Source organism: Ornithorhynchus anatinus, chromosome 4 (assembly GCF_004115215.2).
Source record: "Ornithorhynchus anatinus isolate Pmale09 chromosome 4, mOrnAna1.pri.v4, whole genome shotgun sequence".
In the NCBI taxonomy this organism is placed as follows: Eukaryota; Metazoa; Chordata; class Mammalia; order Monotremata; family Ornithorhynchidae; genus Ornithorhynchus; species Ornithorhynchus anatinus.
Genome location: NC_041731.1, coordinates 13082506 through 13107656, shown reverse-complemented (window position 1 = coordinate 13107656; position 25151 = coordinate 13082506). Strand labels below are relative to the sequence as shown.

The 25151-nt window shown below is 41.3% G+C and overlaps 1 protein-coding gene across 1 annotated transcript in view; it reads right to left on the bottom strand.

Moving 5' to 3' along the window:
- CNTNAP2 (contactin associated protein 2) overlaps positions 1-25151 on the bottom strand; it is a 1271576-nt gene that overhangs the window by 249363 nt on the left and 997062 nt on the right. Inside the window, exon 15 of the mRNA XM_029062825.2 lies at positions 2418-2545. Within this exon, the coding sequence (XP_028918658.1) occupies positions 2418-2545 (128 nt within the window). The remainder of the gene's footprint in view (positions 1-2417; positions 2546-25151) is intronic.

Below are 25151 nucleotides of genomic sequence, written 5' to 3'. Positions count from 1 at the left end.
CAACTGGTTTAGAACAGAAACAAATATTGTCTCTCAAGATTAGACATTTAGGAATGGAAAAAATATTTGGAATCCTGTGTAACACAAGCCAGGTTAGCAGTTTGATTCCTGTGCCAGGGTTTTTCTTTTGTTTGTTTGTTTTTTTCATCTATTCCTCAAAGATCCTTTTAAGAATGACTCAGCAGGATTTGAAATGTAATGGATTGTAGCTGCAGGAGTCTACTCAAATTTAGGCTTTTTGTAGGAAAGATGTGCTAAATATGGCTATCAACTAAAAACATGTGTATTGGCAGGAACTGCTGCATTGCTGTGTGTCTTGACTTAGGAATAATAATCTTGATAGCATAGGGGACCTCAATTTCTCTATCACCACACAATTCAAGCCATAAGTTACCACTAAGTCATAGTTTCAAACCCACAACTAACCCCCAGTTATAAGCTAACTATGCAGGTAAGAATGAACTCAGTGAACATTAATTATACACCTGTAAAGTCTATGTAAAAATGACTAAACCGCTGACAGAGTGAAATTTACATTCATACACTGTATTACTGATGGAGAGTGAACTTTTCCCAGATAATTGAGAATTTTCAATTCTATAATTAAGCCAACATTGAAAGTTTCAAAGAAAAATCAGAAAATCCCAAGGACAAAATGAACCCTTATATGAATTCTGTCTTCTATTATTTCTGCACAATAGCTATATTTTTAAACATTCTGAATCTCATTTCCATCATCTCTGTGCTACCGGTTACAAAGCCCAAGAACTTTCCTAGTTGTGACGATTTTCTTTGGATTTTAAAGCTAACATTAATGTGTATAATTAGCTTTTTTCTTGCTTTCTTAATTCAATAGTATTTATTTAGCGCTTACTATGTGCAGAGCACTGTACTAAGTGCTTGGAATATGCAATTCGGCAACAGATAAAGCAATCCCTGCCCACTGAGGGGCTTACAGTCTAATCGGGGTAGATAGACGGACAAAAACAAGACAACTTAATCGCAATAAATAGAATCAAGGGGATGTACACCTCATTAACAAAATAAATAGGGTAATAAAAATATATACAAATGAGCACAGTGCTGAGGGGGGGAAGGGAGAGGGGGAGGAGCAGAGGGAAAGGGGGTAAGGGGGCTTAGCTGAGGGGAGGTGAATGAGGGGCAGAGAGGGAGCAGAGGGAAAAGGGGAAGATCAGTCTGGAAAGGCCTTTTGGAGGAGGTGAGCTCCTTTTTAGACCATGGAAGTTCAGTTTTCTTGTTTAGTGGCATTTCTAGTTTACAGAAGAATGTACTGTCAAGTATATCTAATAGCATATCTGGTACCTGAGAGGGCATGCTAATGTATTACCGAGTGGGCTTAATTCTCACCTGGTTTACAGTAATAATAGTAGTATCTTATACATCTTAGCTCTTAAATAGAGGGAACTCGACCCTCCAAATTTTCATCTTTACCACCTCCCCGAGAGCAAGGTGGAGAGTTGACGGGGTTCCCTGTAGCCGGACAGAGAAAATGGAGGTAGAGTGCATTCCCCTCTACCCACAGGAAGCGGGGTCTAGAATCTAGGTCTTCTAGGCCCTGTGTGGCACTTTGCCTGAGAGAGCAGTCAGGGAGAGTTGTATGTTCTAACTAAAGGGTGGATTGGGCCCAGGATACTCATTGGAATTATTTATTAGATTCCCCTTGACAACCTTTGTCAATGGTTCATTCCTAATGGCCATAAAACACACTGAAGAGTAGCAGAGAACATAAAACGTTAATGGGGTCTCTAATGAGATGGGGATTTCAGCTATCCAACTCTCACACCTCCCACTGCCCAAGCTAGAAACCTTCCATCCCTCACTTTCGCCCTTAGTCTTGAGAGCAAAGACAGTTTATAGGAAACAATTCGTGGTTTACAAGATGTCATCGGATGATGAGGATGATACTTGATAGTAATAATGTCAAACTTTATACCATCATAATCCAACTTTACTATGATGCATATATCCATAATGATACTATTTATATCACTATAAACTTGGTTTATGGTGATCTAAATAGTATGGCTAATGGCACTTAACCGCATCACTCAACAGCATCCCAGCTGTTGAGTGCCACTTTTATGCTATTAGTATTACTGTTTATATCATCATAAACCTGGTTAAGTAGTCAAATTTGCTTCATTCACAATACATGAAAAATTAACGTGTGCCCTTTATGGCCAAAGCTGAGCTCCAGTTTTGGGGTTTACGTCTGTTCTCTTTCCACAAAATCTCGGTCTTTCCTGTCCTTAAAATTAGCTCATCTGGAAAGCAGATGAAGTGAGCAGGAGAGCTGAGGGTGAGATAGTCAGGGTTCCCCTTGGAGACGCCCGAAGCAGACATCTCAGAGCAGGTGAGAAGAAAGTGAATCGTGGAGAAATCTCGGATAAACTTACGATCTCCTTGGCAGCGCACTGGGCCCACAGTCAGCTTGGCTTCCGATCCTGACCGCTCGGTGTCCCCAACGACCACTTGGCTCACAGGCAGGTGATCTTTATAGGTCAGGAGTCCAGTGTCCTTTCTCCTAAATCCCAGAAAAAGAATGAAAAATGGGCCTGGTCAAAGATAAGATTTCTAAATATGACAATTTTTTTTTTTTAGGGTATTTGTTAAGTGCATACTGCGTGCCAGGCACTGGACTAAGCACTGGGGTAGATACAAGGTTGGACACAGTCCCTGTCCCAGAGGGAGCTCACACTCTTAATCCCCATTTTACAGATGAGGTAACTGAAGCACAAAGAAATGAAATGACTTGCCCAAGGACATACAGCAGACAAGTGGCAGAGCTGGGATTAGAACCCAGGTTCTTCTGACTCCCAGGCCCAAGATCAATCCTCTAAGCCACGGTGCTTACTGAACTTGCTGTGATTCCATGGCATTTCTGCAGTAGAATTTGGCAACATCAATTAAGCTATTTTAAGATAGAGAGCTGTAAATACATTACTGTTCTATAATAGCTACAAAAAAGCTAAAACTTTCTAAATAGTAATAATTGCATCCTCAGTCACCATCGGCTATTGAATCCTTCTAAAAGGATGCAAGGTAGAATTCTCTACAAAGCAATTAAAGTAATTAGAAAAACAACCATCACGATTTAGACTGTTAAAAACTCAGATCTGTGTCCCCTGTGCAATGAGAGTAATTACAGATTCAATTACTCCTTTTCAGTGGGAGTTGGTTGGATTTTTTTTTTCATAAATGTAGGATAATTACGTTGCTCAGTTTACTTCATCTTCTTCTGGATGTTCTCTTAACCTCTTTCATGAGCTCTAAAAATTTTCTCCTTTTCCCTTTCATAAAGACCCCCCTCCTACCCTCACTCGAGATCAAATCAATAGCATTCTATGGACTGGCCCATGGAGAGTCACTAAGTGCCGTTGAAAAATGTGATGATGGAGAGATAAGACAATTCAGACTTTCCTCTCTCCTGGGGCTTCTTGAGCACTTTCTGTAGCTGCTAAAGCATTTCTTTTATCCCTCCGTTGAAGGTGAAATTTACATTTTCTTTACAAAAGAGTTTTTTGGGTAAGCATGCCTCATGCGAAATGCCATGGCATAGAGGGGAGATTGGAAGATATTCTTTCCCTTGACTCTATTTATTGCCATCGTTCTTGTCTGTCTGTCTCCCCCGATTAGACTGTAAGCCCGTCAAACGGCAGGGACTGTCTCTATCTGTTGCCGACTTGTTCATCCCAAGCGCTTAGTACAGTGCTCTGCACATAGTAAGCGCTCAATAAATACTATTGAATGAATGAATGAATGAATATCTGTAAATTTATTTCTTTGTATTGATGTCTGTCTCTCCCACCCCACCCCGAACCCAGACCATAAGCTCATTGTGGGCAGAGAAGGTGACTTTTATTGTTTTATGGTAACTTCCCAAGCACTTAGTAAATAGGATTGAATGAATGAATGAACAGCTTGGTTGGGCGATAAAGAGGACCTGAACCACAAAAGAGCCTTAAAGAGTCTATAAGCTTGGCATTAACCCAATCTTCACTGCATTAAGCAGAAGACCCCCATCCTCCCCCAACACCACCTCTCCCCACCCCTGCTCCCGCTCCCACCAATGACCTGCACTGTGACTTTGAACAAGTCAATCTTCCTGTGTTACAGTTCCCTGAATTGTAAAGTAAGAATAAAATACACCATTTTTGTGATAATGCACTGTTATATTTCTCTCTTTCTCTCACATTCTCCCTCCCCTCTAGGTTTGAAACATGTACAGAATCATGATGCCATACTGGTACCACACACTGTCACTCAAACAACACAGTGATTTTTATTAATTTTTCTTTTTTGTTAATCCCCATATCACTGGTCAAAGTGTTTATTCATGTAGCAGAATACAGTGGTAATATTCAACTCTTGGGAGTATAGGTAGTGATTAGGTTATGCATGTGAAGAACCTCAAACCACTAAACCCAGCTCCAACTCACCTTCCCTCCCCACCACAGGAACCCTGACAACTGCACATTAACCTCAAAGATTGCACTTCAGCTTCTCTCAATCTTTCATCTTCTTCTTCTCCTCGCTCCTTCAGTTCCCCTGCTGCTACTCTGGTAGGTTCAAAGATAGTTCACAAAGTCTAGACTTCAGGGTGGGATAAAAGGGAAATAAAGGACTGTTAGCATATCTAGGCAGCAGTTGCGTCACCTGTGTGAGTACGATCCAATTGGAAGCTCTGCCCAAGGATGTACTAATTAGATATTCCCCACCTTGTGCCTGCAAGCAGATTTTATCACTTTTCACTCCCAACAGACTGAACTGCAACAAAAACACCAAGAGTCAAGTCTCTTGGGTTAGCCTGCTGATAAATTAGGTCACTTTACTCTGTTAAGAAGCAGGCAAGAGCCCTTCCAACCTGTGCTCAGATTTGCTCTGTTTAAATGTACACTATGTTTTCCTTCCTAGATATGCTTTTCAAATATTAGAATCTTCAAAGAACTTTCAGTTACTAAATAATATTTTACTGCCTATGAGTAATGGTATATTTCTGAAGGCTCTTGAAAATATTTGAATTTTTAAAATGGAGATGTTTCCTGAAGTTTTTATCCTTTAGTATTAAAGGGAAAACCAGTTAAATCTAGAGCCAGTCACATTTTTGTCAATGGGTTTAAAAAAAAATCAATCTGATAAAACAGTGAGATTGTTTAGGTCATGATATACTTCTGAAATCTTTGTTTAGTTCCTATCTTCCTAATTCCTTATCGTATCTGGATCCATATCTATCTATTTCAGGAAGCACAGTAAGAGAAACTTCACAGTTTTAAAATTCGTTGGGTAATTCTGGAATTAAATGTTCTACAAAATTTAAGGCATTATTATATAGGCAATGGTCTAGGTAAAAGAAAAGTACACATATATTTTCCTTTATATATTAGTCACACATATCTATACATGACTTTCATATGTATGTGAAATGCTATTTTGTTTCAGAGAATTCTTGGATGTTCCATTTTAGTGTAGTAATTGCATCTATTATGTACTGGGAAAAAATAAACAGGTGATAGACACGATTCCTGACCCCCAAGAAACTCACGATCCAAAGATGTGAATTGGGAGGTTGGTGACACATACATGAGGAGAGATGAAATGATAAAAACACAAAAACAGCATAAAAGACAAGAAAAATAGTTAAGTACAAGAGCAACAGAGCATGACTATAGAGGAGCAAAACTTCAGCCTCCTCGTGACTTAGAGCCTAAGTCACAACCACAGCCACATGATCTCTCTTGTCTACTGGGAGGCTGTATGCTGGCACCCTCTAGACCGGAAGCTGGTTGTGGGAGGGGAATGTGTCTGTTTTATTCTTCTATTGTACTGTCCCAAGCACTTAGTACAGTGCTCTGCACACAGTAAACGCTCAATAAATAATATTGACTGATCGATCATTTGCATCCTTCTCAATCAATCAATAGTATTTCTTGAGTGCTTACTGTGCTTAGAGCACTTGCGTGGGGTAAATCAAGAGTGAGGTCCAAGGGTGACCCACTGGGAACACTGAGAACAGTGCTTGTCACATAGTAAGCACTTAATAAGTACAATTATCATTATTATGGGAGGTCTCTTCCAGTGTTGCTTGGCACTTGTTGGGTGGTTGGCTGACTGTATCCATTTCCCATTTTGAGTGCGCCTGGAGCATGGCCTCACAGGGCTGAAGCACCGAGTGGGAGAGTCTTTGAGGTGGCAGAGAAAGAGAAAAGGAAGCAATGGAAGAAAAGAGAGGGAAAGGAGAAAGAGAAGCTGGGAAGGAGGAGTAGATAGAGGGGGTGAGAAGTAAAGGAAATGAGGTTGGGACTCTTGTATAGTCGCACTGTAAGCTCGTTATGGCCATGGAATGGTCTACCCTGTGGTACTGTACTCTCCCAAGTGCTTAGTGCAGTGCTCTGTACATAGTAAGTGCTCACTAAATACCATTGATTGTTTGGGAGAGAGGCTATGACCTAGTCACCTCTGCTGCCACTGCTTTAGTCACTCTTATGGGTCTCCAGGGCCAGATGAGGGATAGTTGCCCCAGAATCCTGTGAGGATAAAAGGGGTATGTGTTTAAAGACTCTCCATGATGCTTTCTGGCTCTGAGCTGGGAAAGGACACCAGGACTGCACATCCTCTCTGTTGATACCACCACGGTGGCTGCAGAACCATGTTTTCACCCTTGTCCTCCCTGAGCTCTACTGCCCGGGGTGAGGAGAACTTCTGGTTTCTTCCAGAAGAGCTAGGAAAGGGAGAAACACTACATCAGCAATGGCAGCCTGCAGGTTGGTGGAACAAAATCTCAGCCCTGCCTCCAGTCCCTTTTCAGCTCCAGAAGCACTTATTAGGTGCTAGGCACTGTTCTAAGTGCTGGAGTAGATACAAGATAATCAGGTTGGACACCGTCCCTGTCCCACATGGGGCTTACGGTCTTAATCCCCATTTTAGAGCTGAGGGAAGGGGCACAGAGAAGTGAGACACAGAGAAGTGAAGTGAATTGTCCAGCAGTCAAGTGGCGGAGCCGGGATTAGAACCCACGTCCTCTGACTCCCAAGCCCGTACTCTTGCCACTAGGCCACGTTGCTTTAGGTGGTAGGGGCTTGGTAGGTGGTCGGCTCCCAGCAACCCAGGGGCTGATGCGAGGAGGAGCACACATCCAGAACCCCCCCTTGCTGACTTTCCATCACCACCAGATGGAGGCGGGGCACTGGCGGAAGCAGAACTCTTAATAGTAACTCTCCAATAGTTAATAGTAACTATTAACTTAATAGTAACTCTCCAAATGACCACTTCCAAGCATCCCTTCAGACAACGCACACCCAGCAGCCCTATTATAATGGGAGTAGTTCCCATTACCCATAACACAATCTTGCAAATCCCTTCAAATGGTAAACAGTCATTTTAGAAATAGCAACATTTACAAGAAATACTTACTTCTGCCTGCCTTGTGCAAACACTCTCGATATCTGTACAATGTTATGGCTTTCAAAAACCTGAAGAAATAACATCTGTAGCTCAAGGTGAACACAGGGTGACCCAATTAATAGGCAATACTTAAAATTAAAGTTTATGAAATGAGGGAAAGAGGCCATTTTAAATTAGAGCACCTTCTATAAGCAAAGTCAATTATAGATAGTTCAGGACTGTGGGAAGGAGTGGTATTCGGGGCAGAGTGACATGTTCCCTTCCCACAGGGAGCTGACACTCTGAGGGAGACAAACCTAGAAATATTTGCCTTGTAATTCCTGCAAGGACTTCGGTACATGCACAATCCACTGCGTCAGTTCAGCTAAGTAGCACTTGAAGCTCTTCATTTCCCTAAGATGAGGAGGTTTGCAGCAGGTTGCAATATGAGATGGGTGGAAGGGACTACTGCAGAGTAAGAAAGTGCGATGAAGTTGGATTTTTCTCAGAACTCGGGGAGAACCAGTCAGCTTTGCCTTCATCTGACTCTTCTCAAAGAAGAAGGCAAATATGGCTGGCAAAGGTAATTCCTTTGCTTCAGGATCCAGAGAAACAGGGAAGAGCTAACCAACCAATTTTACCTTGAGTCTACAAAACCACCAGCTGGCTTTTTTCTCTCCTGACTGGGCTTGGAGAAAAACAGAAATATGGTAATCCTTCAGGGATATTTTCAACCCTCACTTAATTGGATTTTAATAAATAAGGTCATCTATGTTGGCACACTTAATCTGGAGGAAGAACCACTCAGTCTCCAGACATATAAAGGGCCAGTTATTAAAGCAAGTGTGAACTCCTGAAAGAGATAGGGAGTGTCTGGAATTGGCAAGAACCGGAAACTGTTATCGCAGTGTTAATAGCAGCAGCAGCAAAAACATCATACTAAAATGTTTAGTGTATTTTTTTTTAAATTAAGGTATTTGTTAAGTGCTATGTTCCAGGTACTGTTCTAAGTGCTGGGGTAGATAATCAGGGTGGACACAGTCCATGTTCCACATGGGGCTCACTGTGAGCCTGTTGTGGGGCAGGGATTGTCTCTGTTGGCGAACTGTACATTCCAAGTACGTAGTACGGTGCTCTGCACATAGTAAATGCTCAATAAATACGATTGAATGAATGAATGAATGAATGAATGAATTCTTAATCCCCACTTTACTGATGAGGTAACTGAAGCACAGAAAAGTTAAGTGACTTGCCCAAGGTCACAGAGCAGACAAGTGGCAGAGCCAGAATTAGAACCCAGATCCTTCTGGATCCCAGGCCCGTGCTCTATCCACTAAGATACACTGCTTCTAGGCACTGAGGCACATATATTGAAGAGAAAAGCAGTTACTGTTTCCTGTCATCAAGGAGTTTACAATATAATTGGCAGACACAAGTGCACACAAGAGTTTTACTAAATTTTACTAAAATATAACCCAATGGCAACCCAATCTTGCTGAAGGCCCATCTCAATCCCTATTGGTTCAGGCCTTGGAGTTTCCCATCTATCAGAGCATGGTAAACCCTGTGAAGTGTGCTTCTGCCTACCTTCCAACACCAGCAGTTCGTCATGGCATTGTCTGGGGAACTACTAGGAAAAAATTCAAACCATTATTTTACAACCATTCAGAAGGGCCTAAAATACATGGAACCATAAATATGGTTTTGTGAAGAAAAAATGACATCCAACAAATTTAAGGTCAAGTGCGCAGTTGCCATAAAGGAGTTATAAGATGGTGAATTAAGACGTTTTCTAATCCACTGGGAAGCTCTTCCAACTCATTAGACTATGAGCATTATCAAAAAATATTTTAGATGATTATTTAGCATCTGTTGGAAGCTGGTGACTGGACCTGGATTCTAATCTTGGTCTTGCCACTTGCCTGTTATGTGCCTTTCAGCTAGTCAGAACTTCTCTGGGTCTCAGTTTCCTCATTTGTAAAATGGGGATTTCAGTACCTGTTCTCCCTGCTTTCTAGATTGTAAGCCTCATGTGGGCCAGGGACTGTGTCTGACTTGATTATTTTGCATCTACCTCAACTCTGTGTTCAGTACCTGGAACATAGTAAGCATTTAACAAACAGTTATTATTGTAAGCTTATGTAAAAAGCCATGCAGATGACTAGGAATTACTTCCCAGAATCTGCAGCACAGTATGCACCAAAAATAACCCTGAAGGAAAAATAGGATAATTCACCAACCTGCATGCAGAAAGCTCTAGTTTTTTTCGTTTTACCAGCAGCACAGAACTTAACACTACCTAGGAATCGGATTTTTCACTGATTCTTGTATAGTCAAAGGAGTAGACAACCATATCAACAGAGCCAGATGGACTCTGGGAATGTGACAGACAGATAAACCATCAATTTTTCTACCAAACTGAGTGTCAATAAAGTTGAGATGACATCTAACCTTCCATGAGATCTGGAGAACCTGAGTTACAACAGAAAAGTTACTCAGATTCTCAAGAGTTTCACAAGGGAGAACTGTGCTACAGCCAATATCAGATAGCAGGGCTAGATTAGTCATGATGAGGTCCTGGGCCACACGAAAATAGACTTTAGATGAGAAGGAGTGTGGCCTAATGGAAACATCGTGGGACTAGGAGTCAGAGGACCTGGGTTCTAATCCTGGTTCTGCCACTTTTCTGTCCTGTGTGACCTTGGGCAAGTCACTTAACTTCTCTGGGTCTTAGCTGCCTCATCTGTAAAATGGGGGTTAAGACTGTGAGCCCAGTGTGGGACAGGGACTGCGTCTAACCCAATTATCTTGTATCTACCCCAGTGCTTAGTACAGTGCTAGGCATATTAAGCACTTAAACGCCACAATTATAATGATTATATTTTCACCAGGCAGAGCCTACGAAAGGCTGCCTGACTGCAGAATAATCAGTAGCTGCTCTATTGAAAATTGAAAAAGGATCATACGCAAAAGGGGAAGGCATAACAGAAGCAGCATGTCCTAGTAGATAGAGGATGGGTCTGGGATTCAGAAGGGACTGGGTTCTAATCCCAGCTCCACCACTTGACTGCTGTGTGACTTTGGAAAGTCACTTAACTTCTCTGTGCCTCAGTTTCCTCATCTATAAAATGGGGAATTAAGACTTTGAGCCCCATGCGGGACACGGACTGTATCCAAACTGATCAGCTTGTATCTACCCTCAGAAGGTCATGGATTTTAATCCTGGTTCTGCCACCTGTCTGCTGTGTGAACTTGGGCATATCATTCACTTCTCCGGGCCTCAATTGCCTCTTATGTAAAATGAGGATTGAGACTGCAAGCCCCACATGGGACAGGGATTATGTCCAGCTCAATTTGCTTCTCTCCACCCCTGCATTTAGTATAGTGCCTAGCACATAGTAAGTGCCTTAGAAATACCATAAGAAAAAACAGTGTTTTAGGGTCATAGTAAAGCACAGCCTCAAACCACCTGCAATATCTGGGGAATGTTGGGAGAGAACAGCACCAAAGACAATAGCTGAGGGGAAGAGATGAGGGGCAGGAGTGCTGTTTGTTTGCAAACTGAGCTTAGGAAAATCTCTAACACCAAGAGGCAGTTGGGAGAACAATGACTGTCTATGCAAGTTGTGAAAAATCACAGCACAGCAGGAAATTGTTTTTATGCTTGTCGATCCCTGCAGGCAAGGATACAATCTTGCCATCACTAGCATAGTTTCCAAAATTGAGGGACAAAGCTCTCTCTGATTCTATCATCAGGACACATTCTACAATGTTCACTCACTCTAACATTTCACAAGATTTGAAAGTGAAGATTTAAATCATCAAGCTGATCAAAGATGTACTAATATTTTAATCTCTTTTGGTGCTTGATTTTACTCTCCTCTATCATCCCTTCCAGTTCTTTCCATTTCTAGACTTAAGATTTGCAATTCTTTTCAAAAGTAAATTTGCCTGCTTGAATAAGTCTGCTATCTCACTGGTAATTCAGCATTAATTCCTTTAAATATATTAACTTTCATTAAAATTATTAAAAGACATTCTTTAGGGATTTTTACATTTTAATTATAATTAGACAATGCATATTTGATAACCTTAAAATCTATAGACCATATTATAATGTCTCAGATCTAAGTTCCTAACATTTAACTGTCTTTATTGCTTAATCGTTAATCGCTTAATCAGTCAAACAACAGTATTTATTGAGCACTTTCTGTGTGCAGAGCATTGTGCTAAGCTTGGGAGAGAAAAATGCAACAGAGTTGGTGGACATATTCCCTGTCCACAAAGAGCTTATAGTCTTGAAACAGAGATAAATGCTAAAATAAATTGCAGATATATACATAAGTGCTGTGGAGCTGAGGGTGGGTGAATATCAAATGCTTAAAGGATACAGATCCAAGTACATAGGCGATGAGAAAGAGAGAGGGAATAGGGGAGATGAGGGCTTAATCAGGGAAGGCTTCTTGGAGAAGTTGTGATTTTAGTAAGGCTCTGAAAGGGGTGGGGAGCGATGGTCTGTCATATATGAGGGGGCAGGGAGTTCCGGGCCAGAGGGAGGATGTGGCAAAGGGGTTGGTGAGGAGAAAGATGAGATCAAGGTACAGTGAATTAGCTGGCATTAGAGAAGTGAAGTATGCAAGATGGGTTCTTTTGTAGGAAATCAGTAAGGTATATAGGAGGGGGTAGTGGTGAGTGGATTGAGAACTTTAAAACCCGTGATAAGGAGTTTTTGTTTGATGTGCAGGTGAGTGGCAACCGCTGGAGATTCCTGAGTGGGGAGATGTCAACTGAGTGCTTTTATTAGAAAAATAATCCAGGCAGCAGAGAGAAATAAGGAGAGTAAGGAGAGACAAGTGGCAGGGAGATCCACAAGGAGATTAATGCACTAGTCGAGGTGGGATACAAGTAGTTGGATCACTGTAGTAGCAGTTTGAATGGAGGGGAATGGGGGGATTTTAGTGATGCTGTGAAGGAAGGATCAACGGCATTGGGTGACATTGACTATGTGGGTTGAAATGGAAGAGATGAATCAAGGATAATGCCAAAGTTATGGGCCTGGGAGATAGAAATGATAGTGATGTTGCCTACAGTGACAGAAAAGACAGTGGGAAGATGAGTTCTGTTTTGGATATGGTAAGTTTGAGGTGTCAATGGGACATCCAAGTAGAAATTTCCTGAAGGCAAGAAGAAATGTGAGACTGCAGAGAAAGACAGAGGTCAGGGCTGAAGAGATAAACTTGGTATCATCCATGGAGAGATAGTAGTGAAGCGGTGGGAATGACCGAGTTCTTAAAAGAAGTGGGTTTAGATAGATGGAGAGTGAAAGGGGACTCTACACAGTAGAGCTGTACGACACTAAGACATATCATGCTTGCTTTCTGTAATAAAATATGTCCATCTCATACTATAAATATCCCTTTCCAAAGGACGTTTCTAAAGAAATGCTTTATATTATATGCAAAATGCAGCATAAAGTAGGTCCTCAGTAAGGCCCTTGGAAACAGTGGTGATGACTGCATTACATATATTCTGGATTAAAGAAATTATATGCTCAAAGTATACATTTCTTTCCATTTGCAACCAGTATGGTTTTCATCAAAGCTTTACTGCAATAAACTTTGTGTATCTATTATGAATAATTAGTGTTTATCTTCATGTAGCTATTGCAATTGATTAGTGTTGATCTGCTTTACTAATCACCTTTGAAATTTTCATCATCTGCTCCTAGGTATCAGCCAAATTGGTCTTTTGGCAGCATTTTACACAGAAAGTTGGGTCTATTTTGAAACAAAAGTTTAAAACCTGAAAGCAGGAGCTTTAAATTTCACTTAGAAATATTATAATTTAATTTTACTGAAGCAAACAATAAGAACTACATTTACAAATACATCAACATTAGAAATGATGCACCATTTCTAGTGTTGACATCTCTATAAGGATCTTGACAAGTATTACAGCAGTAGGAAAGAGAATGCCCCTTGGGGAAAAACAAAATAAAACATGAAAACCGAGCAAGGACAATAGAATAATAATGGCGAAAAATACAGAGGGGCATAAAACTCTACAATCAATGAATGATATTTATTGACCATGTATTCTAAGTAGAGAACTGTACTAAGTGCTAGGGAGAGTAACATACAATAGAGCTTGTAGACACCATCTCTGTGAGAATGAGTCATTTTCAGCCAAAAGAGAATCCACAGATGCAATTAGGAAGAAATTAAGTTCACCATTTGTGATAGGAAATTAGAAGATGCCCAATCAGTAATGACATTTGGTACAATCTCTCAAAGCAGGAGGTATGCCTCAGCTTAAAATGCTGGCAGACAATTACCTTACAGACCACGAACAAGCACTGTCTATATGAAAAAAGAAAAGACTGGAGACCTTTGAAACTATTATTCATTAGTTTCCCTCTTCCAAAAACCCAGAACCTTTACCACATCAAAAATGAGGCGCAACTGCACACCAACAGAAAACAAGCGTGATTATACTCAGAGTACCTAACTGTAATGCACACGCACTTCCTCCACAGTTTACAGAAAAATGCCAAGAATATCAAATCCCCAATTGCTTCACAGTCATCTATTCCCAGAAAGTGTTTGGTTCTGTAAAATTCAATACTGCTGTCAATGCTCTTCTCAAAACTGGAGGCTGACAATATACAGACCTCGTGGCGGCAAAACACTGCAAAGGCACCAAGGAAATCACCCACGTTCAAAAAACAGCTCATGCCAAATAAGCCAAAGCAATGCTAACCCATCATTGCTGCCTACAGGCACTTTGAAGTTCCTGTCCAACAAATTCACCTGGGAATGGGGAATCGAACTGGTGAGCACCTCTTTTACTGATAACTATGCTATATTTAAGGGAAAGAAAGTGCTGAATTGGAAAGGAAAACATAAGAACTGCAGATGCAGTTGCCATGAAGTTACACAGGAATCTTCTGAAGTCCAGATGGATATGCAGTGACCACTGCCCCAAAGAGATCCATTCTACACAGTGGAAAAAATCAAAGAAAAAATGGACAGCCTTATTTCTTCCAGCCAGGAAGTAAACAAGAACAATTCAAGGGGATGCAACGGGAGGAGGAAAGCAAAATGTAAAAATTACTGACACTGTTGTCAACAGAAATCAAATGATCATAAGACAATACTAATAATGATTATTGTGGCATTTAAGCATTTGCTATGTGCCAGGCACCCTTCTAAATGCTAGGGTGGATATAAGCAAATCGGGTGGGACACAGTCCCTGTGACACAATGGGTTCACAGTCAATCTCCATTTTACAGAGGAGGTAACTGAGGCACAAACAAGTGAAGTGAATTGCCCGAGGTCACATAGAAGACAAGTGTCAGAGCCAGGATTAGAACCGAGTCCTTCTGACTACCAGGCCTGAGTTCTATCCACTCCGCCCCTCTGATTCTTTGCCATCAGTACGATTTGGACCGGAACTTCACTGACATTTGCCAGACAAGACATGGTGGAAGTCCCAAAAATCCAAAGAACAAAGCTTCACTCTGAGGAACATATTCTAAATTAAGAAATCAGATTGAGTCCAGCTGATGGTTATTCGACACCAATTAAAAAAACATGGGAAGGAGGATGTACATTGGACTTCATATAACCAAAAAGCATTTTCATTAGAAGAAATTCTGTATCTTATGAACCTTGTGCATATTTGAAAGCAATGACAAGAAGTTATAGCTTCATCGGGCCTCAAGTTTGTCAAACATAAAATAGTACTACTACTAATTGTGACCTACTATGTGTTCAGCTCTGTTCTGAGCACTGGGATAAATACAAGATAGTAGGGTCAGACAAAGTCCCTGGTCCGCGGGTGGCTCACAGTCTAAGTTGGAGGGAGAATATGTATTGAGTCCCCTTTGGCAGATGAGTTAACTGAGGCAAAAAAGTTACAAATCAGGTCTTCTGACATCATCATCCTCCTCAATGGTACTTACTGAGTGCTTACTATGTGCAGAGGACTGTACTAAGCACTTGGGAGAGTCCAATACAACAGAGTTGGCAAACATGTTCCCTACCGACAAGGAGCACCTCATGTTCAGTGGTAAAATGGCATTCATAACCCAGGTACTTATTCATCTGGAAAGCGTACCCCCATCAATATATTTTTAGAAGATAATATTTCATTTTACCCAAGAACTGGCAAAATGATGAATAACCAAAGTAGCTACAAAACAGTTTTGGGGAGAAAAAAATTGATGTGCCCTGACTGTTAAGTGATTTGGAAATAATTCTGAGCAGCACATTGTAGTTGGGAATGCAGAGGGAATATTATACATTCCACCTTAACACCATATTTTGTGTCTTTCAAGAACTATGCCTGGGAGCCTCAAACCCTAAATTATGCTGTAATTGGCAGGCGGCAAATAGCAATTTCAAGTTCCCAGCTAAGCCAAGGCCAATGGAAGAAGACATTTATAACGGCATAGCCTAAAAACGGTGCAGCTTGAAAGATTACAGACAAATTGAGCTATAAACATAATGTCAGAGCATCGAAGAGAACAAGAAACAGGCTTCTGTTATTATTAGAGAACTTTAGTTGGGAAAAAGAAACAAATACACATCTTTACAAAATATTAAATGTTTACTCACCAATTACAAATTATGGCTTGCAGTGGACAGCTCAAGAAATTGTGAGGACATTTAAAACAAGAGCAGTCCAGGAAGGAAATGAACTGCTTTTCATTTTTTCATTATGCATAACACCTCATATAAAATTACTGGCAAAACACGGATACATATTGCTCTCACAGTTTGTGAACACAGGCATATGTCTTAAAATTATTTTCATTTCAATTAGGACAATTTCTGAATGTTTTCTTCAACGGGAAGATGACCTAGTTAAAAAAATGAAATGCTGCCTCATTCGTGTGCTAACATTTTCATGGTGTTTTTATGGGTTTGTCTAATAAACTCCCTTTTTATGTGCTACTAACATCTTGGAGAATCATAAGCCAATGTAGAAAAATCAGGCGATACACTGAGGTTTGGGAAAAACTTTATTTCCTTTAGATGACTGCACATGGCTTAAACAGGCTGGGATCCATCATGCTGTGGTAAATCGTTTTCCTTTGGAGATTGCGACTCATAGAACCCCAGCTATCTTGCAGGGTTTCTAGTTGGTTTTCAGGTATGTAGAAACACGTGATTTGATTAATTGATTGACTGATTACAGTTACTGAAGATTCTGACAAATTCTGGCCTTCACCAGAGGCACCGGGTATTCCAGCACACAGCCAACTGGCATCTGCTAAACAACTAGTTGGCTTAAATGACATTTCACTGCTTTGTCTTGGACTTCAGGAAACATTTTAATTCACCAACTACTTACCTGGCTTCCCAGTGCCCTTTTTTATGGTATTTGTTAAGTGCTTACTGTATGCCAGGCACTGTACTAAGTTCTGGGGCAGATCACGCTAATCAGGTTGGATACAATCCAGGTCCCACATGAGGCTCGCAACCTTAGTCCCCATTTTACAAATGAGGTAACTGATGCACAGAGAAGAGAACTGACTTGCCCAAGCGCTCACAACAGAAAAGTGGCAGAGTCGGGTTTAGAACCCAAGTCCCTCTGACTCCCAGCCCCATGCTCTATCCAACTAGGTCAGGCTGCCTTCTGAAACTGCTCTCTTGTGATCACTCTGGTGCAGTCTACCAACTCAGTTATATTGTATTCTCCCAGTGCTTAGTATGGTGCTGTGCTCATAGTAAGCGCTCAACAGATACGATCGATTGCAGTCATTCGGGTCATTACTCTGAGGCAGCTCTCCTAGAGAATCACCAAGAATCAGGGGAAGTGAGAGCCCAAGTCCCAGTGCAGAAGCAGTAATTTGGTATAGGTAATGAAATTTAGGTAATTTCAACACTTTCTAGGTTTGTAATGCCAACTTTGAAATTTCAAAAATAGGAGGAGGAAACTACAATTAATTAAAGAACTTACAGTGGAGGGAAAAGTAAATGGATTGTTCCTAATGCGTTGCAAATCATAGGGAGGACAGGGTTTAGTGAGTAGAAAAGGAGCTCTGTTTTGGACATGTAAAGTTTGAGGTGTTAAATTTGAGAAAGGCCAATGAAGTAGAGATATCCTGAAGGCAGGAGGAAGTGTGTTACCGCAGAGATGGATAGATAACAGGTCTGAGAGTCAGAAGGACCTGGGTTTTAATCCTGGCTCCATTACTTGTCTGCTGTGTGGCCTTGGGCAAGTCACATCATTCTCTATGTCTCAGTTCCCTCATCTGTAAAATGGGGATGAAACATGTTAGCTCCATGTGAGACAGTGTCCAACTCAGTTTGCCTGAATCCACTCCAGAGCTTAGTGCACTGCCTGGCACATAGTAAGCACTTTACAAATACTACAATTATTATTATTACATTTCCATCCCTGATCGCTCTCTGCAGTAACACACTTCCTCCTGCCTTCAGGATATCGTGGCTGAGTGGAAAGAGCATGGGCTTGGGAGTCAGAGGTCATGGGTTCGAATCCCACCTCTGCCACTTGTCAGCTGTGTGACTGTGGGCAAGTCACTTCACTTCTCTGTGCCTCAGTTCCCTCATCTGTAAAATGGGGATTAAGACTGTGAGCCTCATGTGGGACAACCTGATTACCCTTTATATCCCAGCGCTTAGAACAGTGCTCTGCACATGGTACGCGCTTAAAAAATACCATCATTATTATTATATCTCTACTTCATTGACCTGCCTCAAATTTAACACCTCAAACTTTACATGTCCAAAACAGAGCTCCTTATCTACTCACCAAACCCTGTCCTCCCTATGATTTGCAATACATTAGGAACAATCCATTTACTTTTCCCTCCACTGTAAGTTATTTAATTGTAGTTTCTTCCACCTCTCTTTGAAATTTCAAAGTTGGCATTACAAACCTAAAAAGGGTTCACATTACCTAGATTTCATTACCTATACCAAGAGTCCTGGATACTCTCTTCTTTCTCCCTGGTCAGTCATGAGAAATAATGATGTGTCTTACAGTAGGGTGCTTTTCTAATGTTACATTACTATTATTCTGTAATATGTGCTGAAACACCTCACACTCTACTCTTCACTCAGCAGGCACTCAAATGTTGTTGATGATGATATTAGTTTGCTTGGAGAATGGAATCATTTCTGCAGCAGAGAAAGCCAGGCTCATAAGAGGCTAGCCCTCTACAATTCAAGCTGTGAAGCAAATAGGCCAAAGCCAAGGTAGAACTTTATATTTTCAAGTGCCCCGAGGAATGGGAAATGGAAGGGTGTGGAAAATGGATGTTGAATTTGAAGAAAAAAATATCCATTTACAAATAGACCGACGGAAACTGCTGGGAAAATCCTCTAAGAGCACTGCAAAGGAGAAGATGTTGACCTGCGTGAAAAAGGAAAATTTGGAATCTGTTGATGGTCCTTGAGATATCTGAAGAGCCACAGGAGAAGATGGGGTAGGGGGTTTCCTAACCATTCTGTGGGTGGGCTGAGGGGAGGAATGGGTGGGGGCCTCGCGAAGAAATTCTATTACCTTGCTCTCCCCAGTTTCCTTCCCTGATCCACTGAAAGGCATAGTGGCCATCAATCAATTAATGGTATGTAGCGAGCACTTACTGGGCACAGAGCAGTTTACTAAGCCCTGGGAGAGTACACCAGAATTGGTAGACACATTCCCTGCCCACCATGGGCTTACAGTCTAGAGGCGATGTCATCAAATGCTGACGTCTGACAATGTTTTAAAGGTCATTTCTCCTCCTCATTTTGTCTCCCTCCTCCCTTTCCTCTCCAAACTCCTTTGAAAAGGTTGCCACATTGAATGCCTTCACAGCTTTTCCCACCAACTCTCTGTGTCAGCCAGAGAGATTGAACTCTCAAATGTCACCCATGATGGCCTCACAACTAAATCAAATGGGCTCTTCTTTATCCTAATCTTCCTCGATCTCTCATCTGCTTTCGGCACTGTGGAACACTCCCTTCTCCTTAGAGCACCATCTGATCTCGGTTTTGTTGATTATGTTCTTGGTTCTTCTATCTCTCCAACTCATTATCCTTTGGGGGCTCCTCACCCCCTGCTCATCCGCTGACTGTAGCTGTCTCCCAGGGAATATGGACTCTATCTCTAGCTCTTCAACCTCTACACTCACTCTTTTGGAGAATTTATCCATTGCATGGCCTCGGCTACCATCTCTATGTGAATGACTCACAAATCTCTCTCCTTAGCCCTGGTATCTTCCCTAATCCCAACCTCTACTTGGACGGCCTGCTTCACCTCAAATTCAATATGTCCTTATCTTGAATTTCTCATCTTCTCTTTCTCTGTCTTTCTCTAATGGCATCTGTTAAGTCTTATTATATGCCAGGCACTGTACTAAGTGCTGAGGTAAAGCTAATCAGACTGGACATGGTACTTGTCCCACATGGGGCTCACATTCTTAATCTCCATTTTACTGATGAGGTAATTGAGGCACAGAGAAGTAAGTGGCTTTCCTATGGTCACACAGCAGACAAGTGGCAGAGCCAGGATTAGAATCCAGTTATTTCTGATTTCCGGGCCTGTGCTCTGTCCAGTAGGCTATGCAGCTTCTCCCTTAACCTGTCCCACCTCTCAACTTCTCCATTTCCGTCGACAACCCCAACATCCTTCATGACACTGAAGTCGGCAACCTTGGAATCATCTTTGACTCTTCACTGTCATTCTGCTCTCACATCCAATCTACTGCTAAAACCTGCTGATCTTTCCTCAAAATAATTTCACGGCTCTGTCCCTTCCTCTCGACCCAAACAGCCACTATCCTGCCTCATAAGCCAATTCACCTACTATTATCGGCCTCTTCACTGATAATTTTGATATTCAATTAGGCACTTACTACATGCCAAGCGTTACTATGTGCCAAGCACTGTACTAAGCGTAGAGTAGAAACAGGATAATCCGGTCTGATATGGGTCACTGTTGCACAAGGGGCTCAGAAAATAGGGAGGAGAGGGGTTTTATTTCCCTTATAGAAATGAGGAAAATGGGACACAGAGAAGTCAAATGACTTGCCCAAGATAACACAGAAGGTAAGAAATGGGGCTGGGATTGAAACTCCAGTCCTCCAACTTTCAGGTCTGGGCTCTTTCCATTGAGTCTCCTATTTCTCTACCCCATGGGATTCCTTGAACTGGAAACTAATCTGACCAAGAGAAGTAGCATGGTTCAGTGGATAGCCCATGGTCTTGGGAGGCAGGAGGACCTGGGTTCTAAACGTGGCTTCACCACTTGTCTGCTAAGTGACCTAGGGCAAGTCACTTCATTTCTCTGGGAAGCAGCATGGCTTACTGGAAACAACACAGGCTTGGGAGTCAGAGGTCGTGGGTTCTAATCTCGGCTCCGTTACTTGTCAGCTATGTGACTTTGGGCAAGTCGCTTAACTTCTCTGTGCCTCAGTTATCTCATCTGTAAAATGGGGATTAAGACTGTGAGCTCCACGTGGGACAACCTGCATACTTTGTATCTAACCCAGGGCTTAGAACAGTGCTTGGCACACAGTAAGCACTTAACAAATACCATCATCATTATTATTATTACATCTGTAAAATGGGGATTACTACTGTGAGCCCCACGTGGGACATGGAATGTGTCCAACCTGATTAGTTTACATCTACTCCAGTGCTTAGTGCAGTGCTTGGCATACAGGAAGTACTTAAATACCATAAAACAGAAAAATCCACCACATGATGTCAGAGTGACAGTGGCTTTAAAATACATACAAAACTAGATATTTAAGTGGAGTTTTAAATTCAGGTGCAACTTTAATTTATTCAAAACCCATAAATCAAACCTCAAAATATACTTTCTCCAGATCCCGATGCAATATAATCTCATAAACTATTTCGGCAACATAATTCCAAGATGAAATTGACCAAAAAATGGTACAACATATTATGTTGAAGGAATGCAAATGAATGCAGATTCTTAAATATACTGGGAGAACAATTTAGGTAGAAAGATGTCTGCCAATAATGTGTTTTAATAAAAAAGGAAAAGAATGAAATTTACATCAATTACCGGACTTTTTCATTTCAAAGCTGTCTGGATGGTTTAATGATGTGCATATGAGTTGACCTGCAAGATAACTCTAAAGTTAATTTTATAAAGTGGAGAATTTCCAAGGTGCTGTGAAATGTGATTTTCTAAGTAGGGTAGAAAATATTATTAGTAAACAAACTACAGATGACCACGAATGTGATTACTAAGTCCTCCCGGCAGTTTTGCCCTTTAACTTAAACCGTGCACTTGTGCAAAGCATTCTGGGTGAGCTCAGGCTGAGAGGTGGCGTGGTTTAGGGGACAGAGCACAGGCCACCGAGTTGGATGACCTGAGTTCTAATCCCAGCTTGGCCATTGGCTTGCTGAGGGTCTTTGGGGCAAGTCATAACCTCTTCATACCTCAGAAGCAATAACAGCATTTATTAAGTGACTTCTGGGCTCCGAGTATGAACCACCAGGGAAGTTGGTAAATTTAACATTGGAGAAAGGCTCCTGATCCATCAGGATGTTTTTCTAGCTTCTCCTCGTTGCCATTGATGGAAAATAGGCCAACACACAATAGCAGAAGCACACTGAGAATCAGTATGACCTAGTGGATAGAGCACGGACCTGGGAGTCAGAAGATCCTCGATTCTACCACGTCTGCCATGTGACTGCTTTGTCAACTTGGGAGAGTGATTTCACTTCTCTGTGCCTCAGTTACCTCAGCTGTAAAATGGGGACTGATACTGTGAGCCCCATGTCGAGCATGAACTGTGTCCAAACCGATTAGCTTGTATCTACACTGGCATTTAATACAGTGTTGGACACATAGCGCTTAACAAATGCCATAAAAAATAGCCCATCAGAAGTAAACCCACAAGAAACGGGTCAGGCCTTATTTGGAAATGTTCAATCCTCTTAACTCTGAATAGTTTCAGGAGGAACAGGTAAGTTAGCTAAGGCTTAGCTCACAACCAGGCAGGGGTAAAAGTAAAAATCAACTCATTTGGGGGTGGAGGTGAGGGCTGGGCTTGGGGAGTTGAGGAGGAGGGAGGAGAAAGGTGTGGCACAAATGATTTGAAGGCGCCTCTGAGGTTACCATGGTGGTGGCTCCTTTAAATGACTGGTCAGTCCAGTGAATCTGAGCATTGTACCAAGGTAGGGATCAGTCGGTAGGATTTATTAAAAGCTAAATGCGGGCAGAACACGGACAGAACATTTAAAAACAGAGCAGTGGCAGCCACAGGCCTTCAGCCTGATCAAGATGGTGGGCCACCACTGGTCCCTGGGCTGGGTCAGAATCCACGCCCTGCTGACTGAAAGAGCAGGAGCAAAATGAACAAGTGTATCCTTTCCCATGACCCTCACTTGGGAGAGGCTCCCAGTCCTAGCCTGGAGCCAAACTGGCTCGCCATGGGTGAAGACAGAAAGGAGAATCTCTCTCTGGTACACTGCAGTCTAGCCCTGGGTCTCCACTCCAGGCAGACCATTCTGGATCATTCTGCTTTACCTCCACCCTTGCATTTAGTCAGCTGTTGATATGAAGTCTGAATTTGGTGAAAGAATAGGATATTTGATCTGAAAACTATGTTCTTCTTGATCACGAGATTCTGATTTTCTGTTTATCGCTACCACTGCCCAACCAGACACTGTGTATTCATGTGGATATGCACTACATCTCTCAAATGCTTAGTACAGTGTTTTGCACACAGTAATCACTCAATAAATTCATTCATTCATTCATTCATTCATTCATTCATCCAATCCTATTTATACGACTGTAAGCTTGTTGTGGATAGGGAAAGTGTCTTTTTACCGTTATGTTCTCCCAAGGGTTTAATACAGTGCTCAGCACACAGTAAGTGTTCAATATGTAAGACTGAATGATGAATCAATGTCCGAGAGCATTGTGAGGGCTCAGTTAATCAATCACTGGAATTTATTGGGCTCTTACTATGAGCAGAGCACTGTGCTAAGGTCTTGGGGTGGACATAAAAAAGCAGATACAATCCCTGCTCTCAAAGAGCTTACAATCAAATGTGATAAGGAGGATGCCAGAAGCTCCAAGCTCTAATTCCAGCTCTACCACTTGGCTGTGCAGCCCTGGTACGTCACTTAATTTTGCCAAACCTGTTTCCTCATCTGTTCTCCCTCCCTCTTAGGTGGTAAACCCCATGTAGGACAGGGAGACACTCATTCAACAGAATTTGATGATATTTACCCTATAGAGATCACTAAACTAAGCTCTTGGAAGAGTAAAACAGAGGAGGTAAATATGATCCCTCAAGAGGTTGACAACCGAATGGGAGAGACAGACACTAAAATAATACACTTGTAGGGGGAAGCAACAGATTTTTAAGATATTCTTTCCAAATATGGTAACAGAAGAAAGGGCAACAGGCAGCAGAATGAGCCAGGATGAAATAGAGGAACAAATATTCAACTGTTTATTCTATTCCATCTTGGCTCATTCATACTACTACTGCCTGTTGCTCTTCTTAATCCCACTATTCATAAAGCATTTGTGCATGCCTGACTCAGTTTTCCATTAGACTGTAAACTAACTGTTTAGAACAGGGCATTACATGTAGACAAATAACTTTATGTGATTGATCAATTGGTACCGAATATGGATTTAAGGATAATCTTATTCTTGTTATTCAACTGAACAGAGATGCTTCTAGATGAGTGAATTATTACAAACTTCTGTTAGAGATTGGGATATGCCTAACTTTCTGGTTCTGGTAAATTATTTTTATGATTAAAGGGAACCAACTATTGTGATTTCATTCATTCATTCAATCGGATTGAGCATCTACTGTGTGCAGATCAATGTCCTAAGCTCTTGGGAAAGTACATACAGCAATAAAGAGAGACAATACCTGCCTACAAACAACAGGAGAATTATTAACAATTTTAATGCCAAACTAATTTATCTGCCTCCCAAAAGAAGGGAATATGAATACATTTTGAATGAAAACTGGTGATTGAAACTGGAATTGGGAAATGAGAAGGCAACAGTTTCTAATGTGAATCAAGACTGGGTTGTTTTAAACCCACTTCAATATGAACTTTATCAACAGTTCACAATGTGCTAAATTACATTTGGCCAACACAAAATTTTTAGGAGAAAAGTTATTGAATTCCCTATACTAGTTTGGAAACTCTGATGACATTAATTGGGTAGAAGATATGAAAACTACTTTTCTGAACAAAACTAGAAACAATTTAACTCTGCTTATCAGAAAACAGATGCTCCCAGAAGAATTAATCTTAAATGGAACATAATGAGTTCAAACATTTCCAAAAACCAGAAACAAATTGGGATGAATTTTAATAAAAGTCATGGAAGGGCAGATGAGGAAAACAAAAGCATATCTCCACTAGCAGACAAGAACCTAGCAACACTACTGTTTACTTGATCTGTCACGTACCCCTAGCCAAAGCCAAAACAGAGTGTGTATGACATATTTAACACATTGGACTTCCAAAGATATACAATGTATAAAGACTACCAGAGAGTTAAGACATGGCTGCCCTAGGTCATACTTCTCTGTATGTATCCACTATCCAGTGCATGATTTAAGGTAAGTTTCTTAAAAACATTACACTGATTTCTCAAGAATTCAATCTTTTAGACCAACAGAACATGAAAGAAAGGATAACAAAAACAAATACTGTTTTTAAGGGAAAATAAGAGTGTAAGGTAAGAAGGGGGAAAGAGCTAATATTTT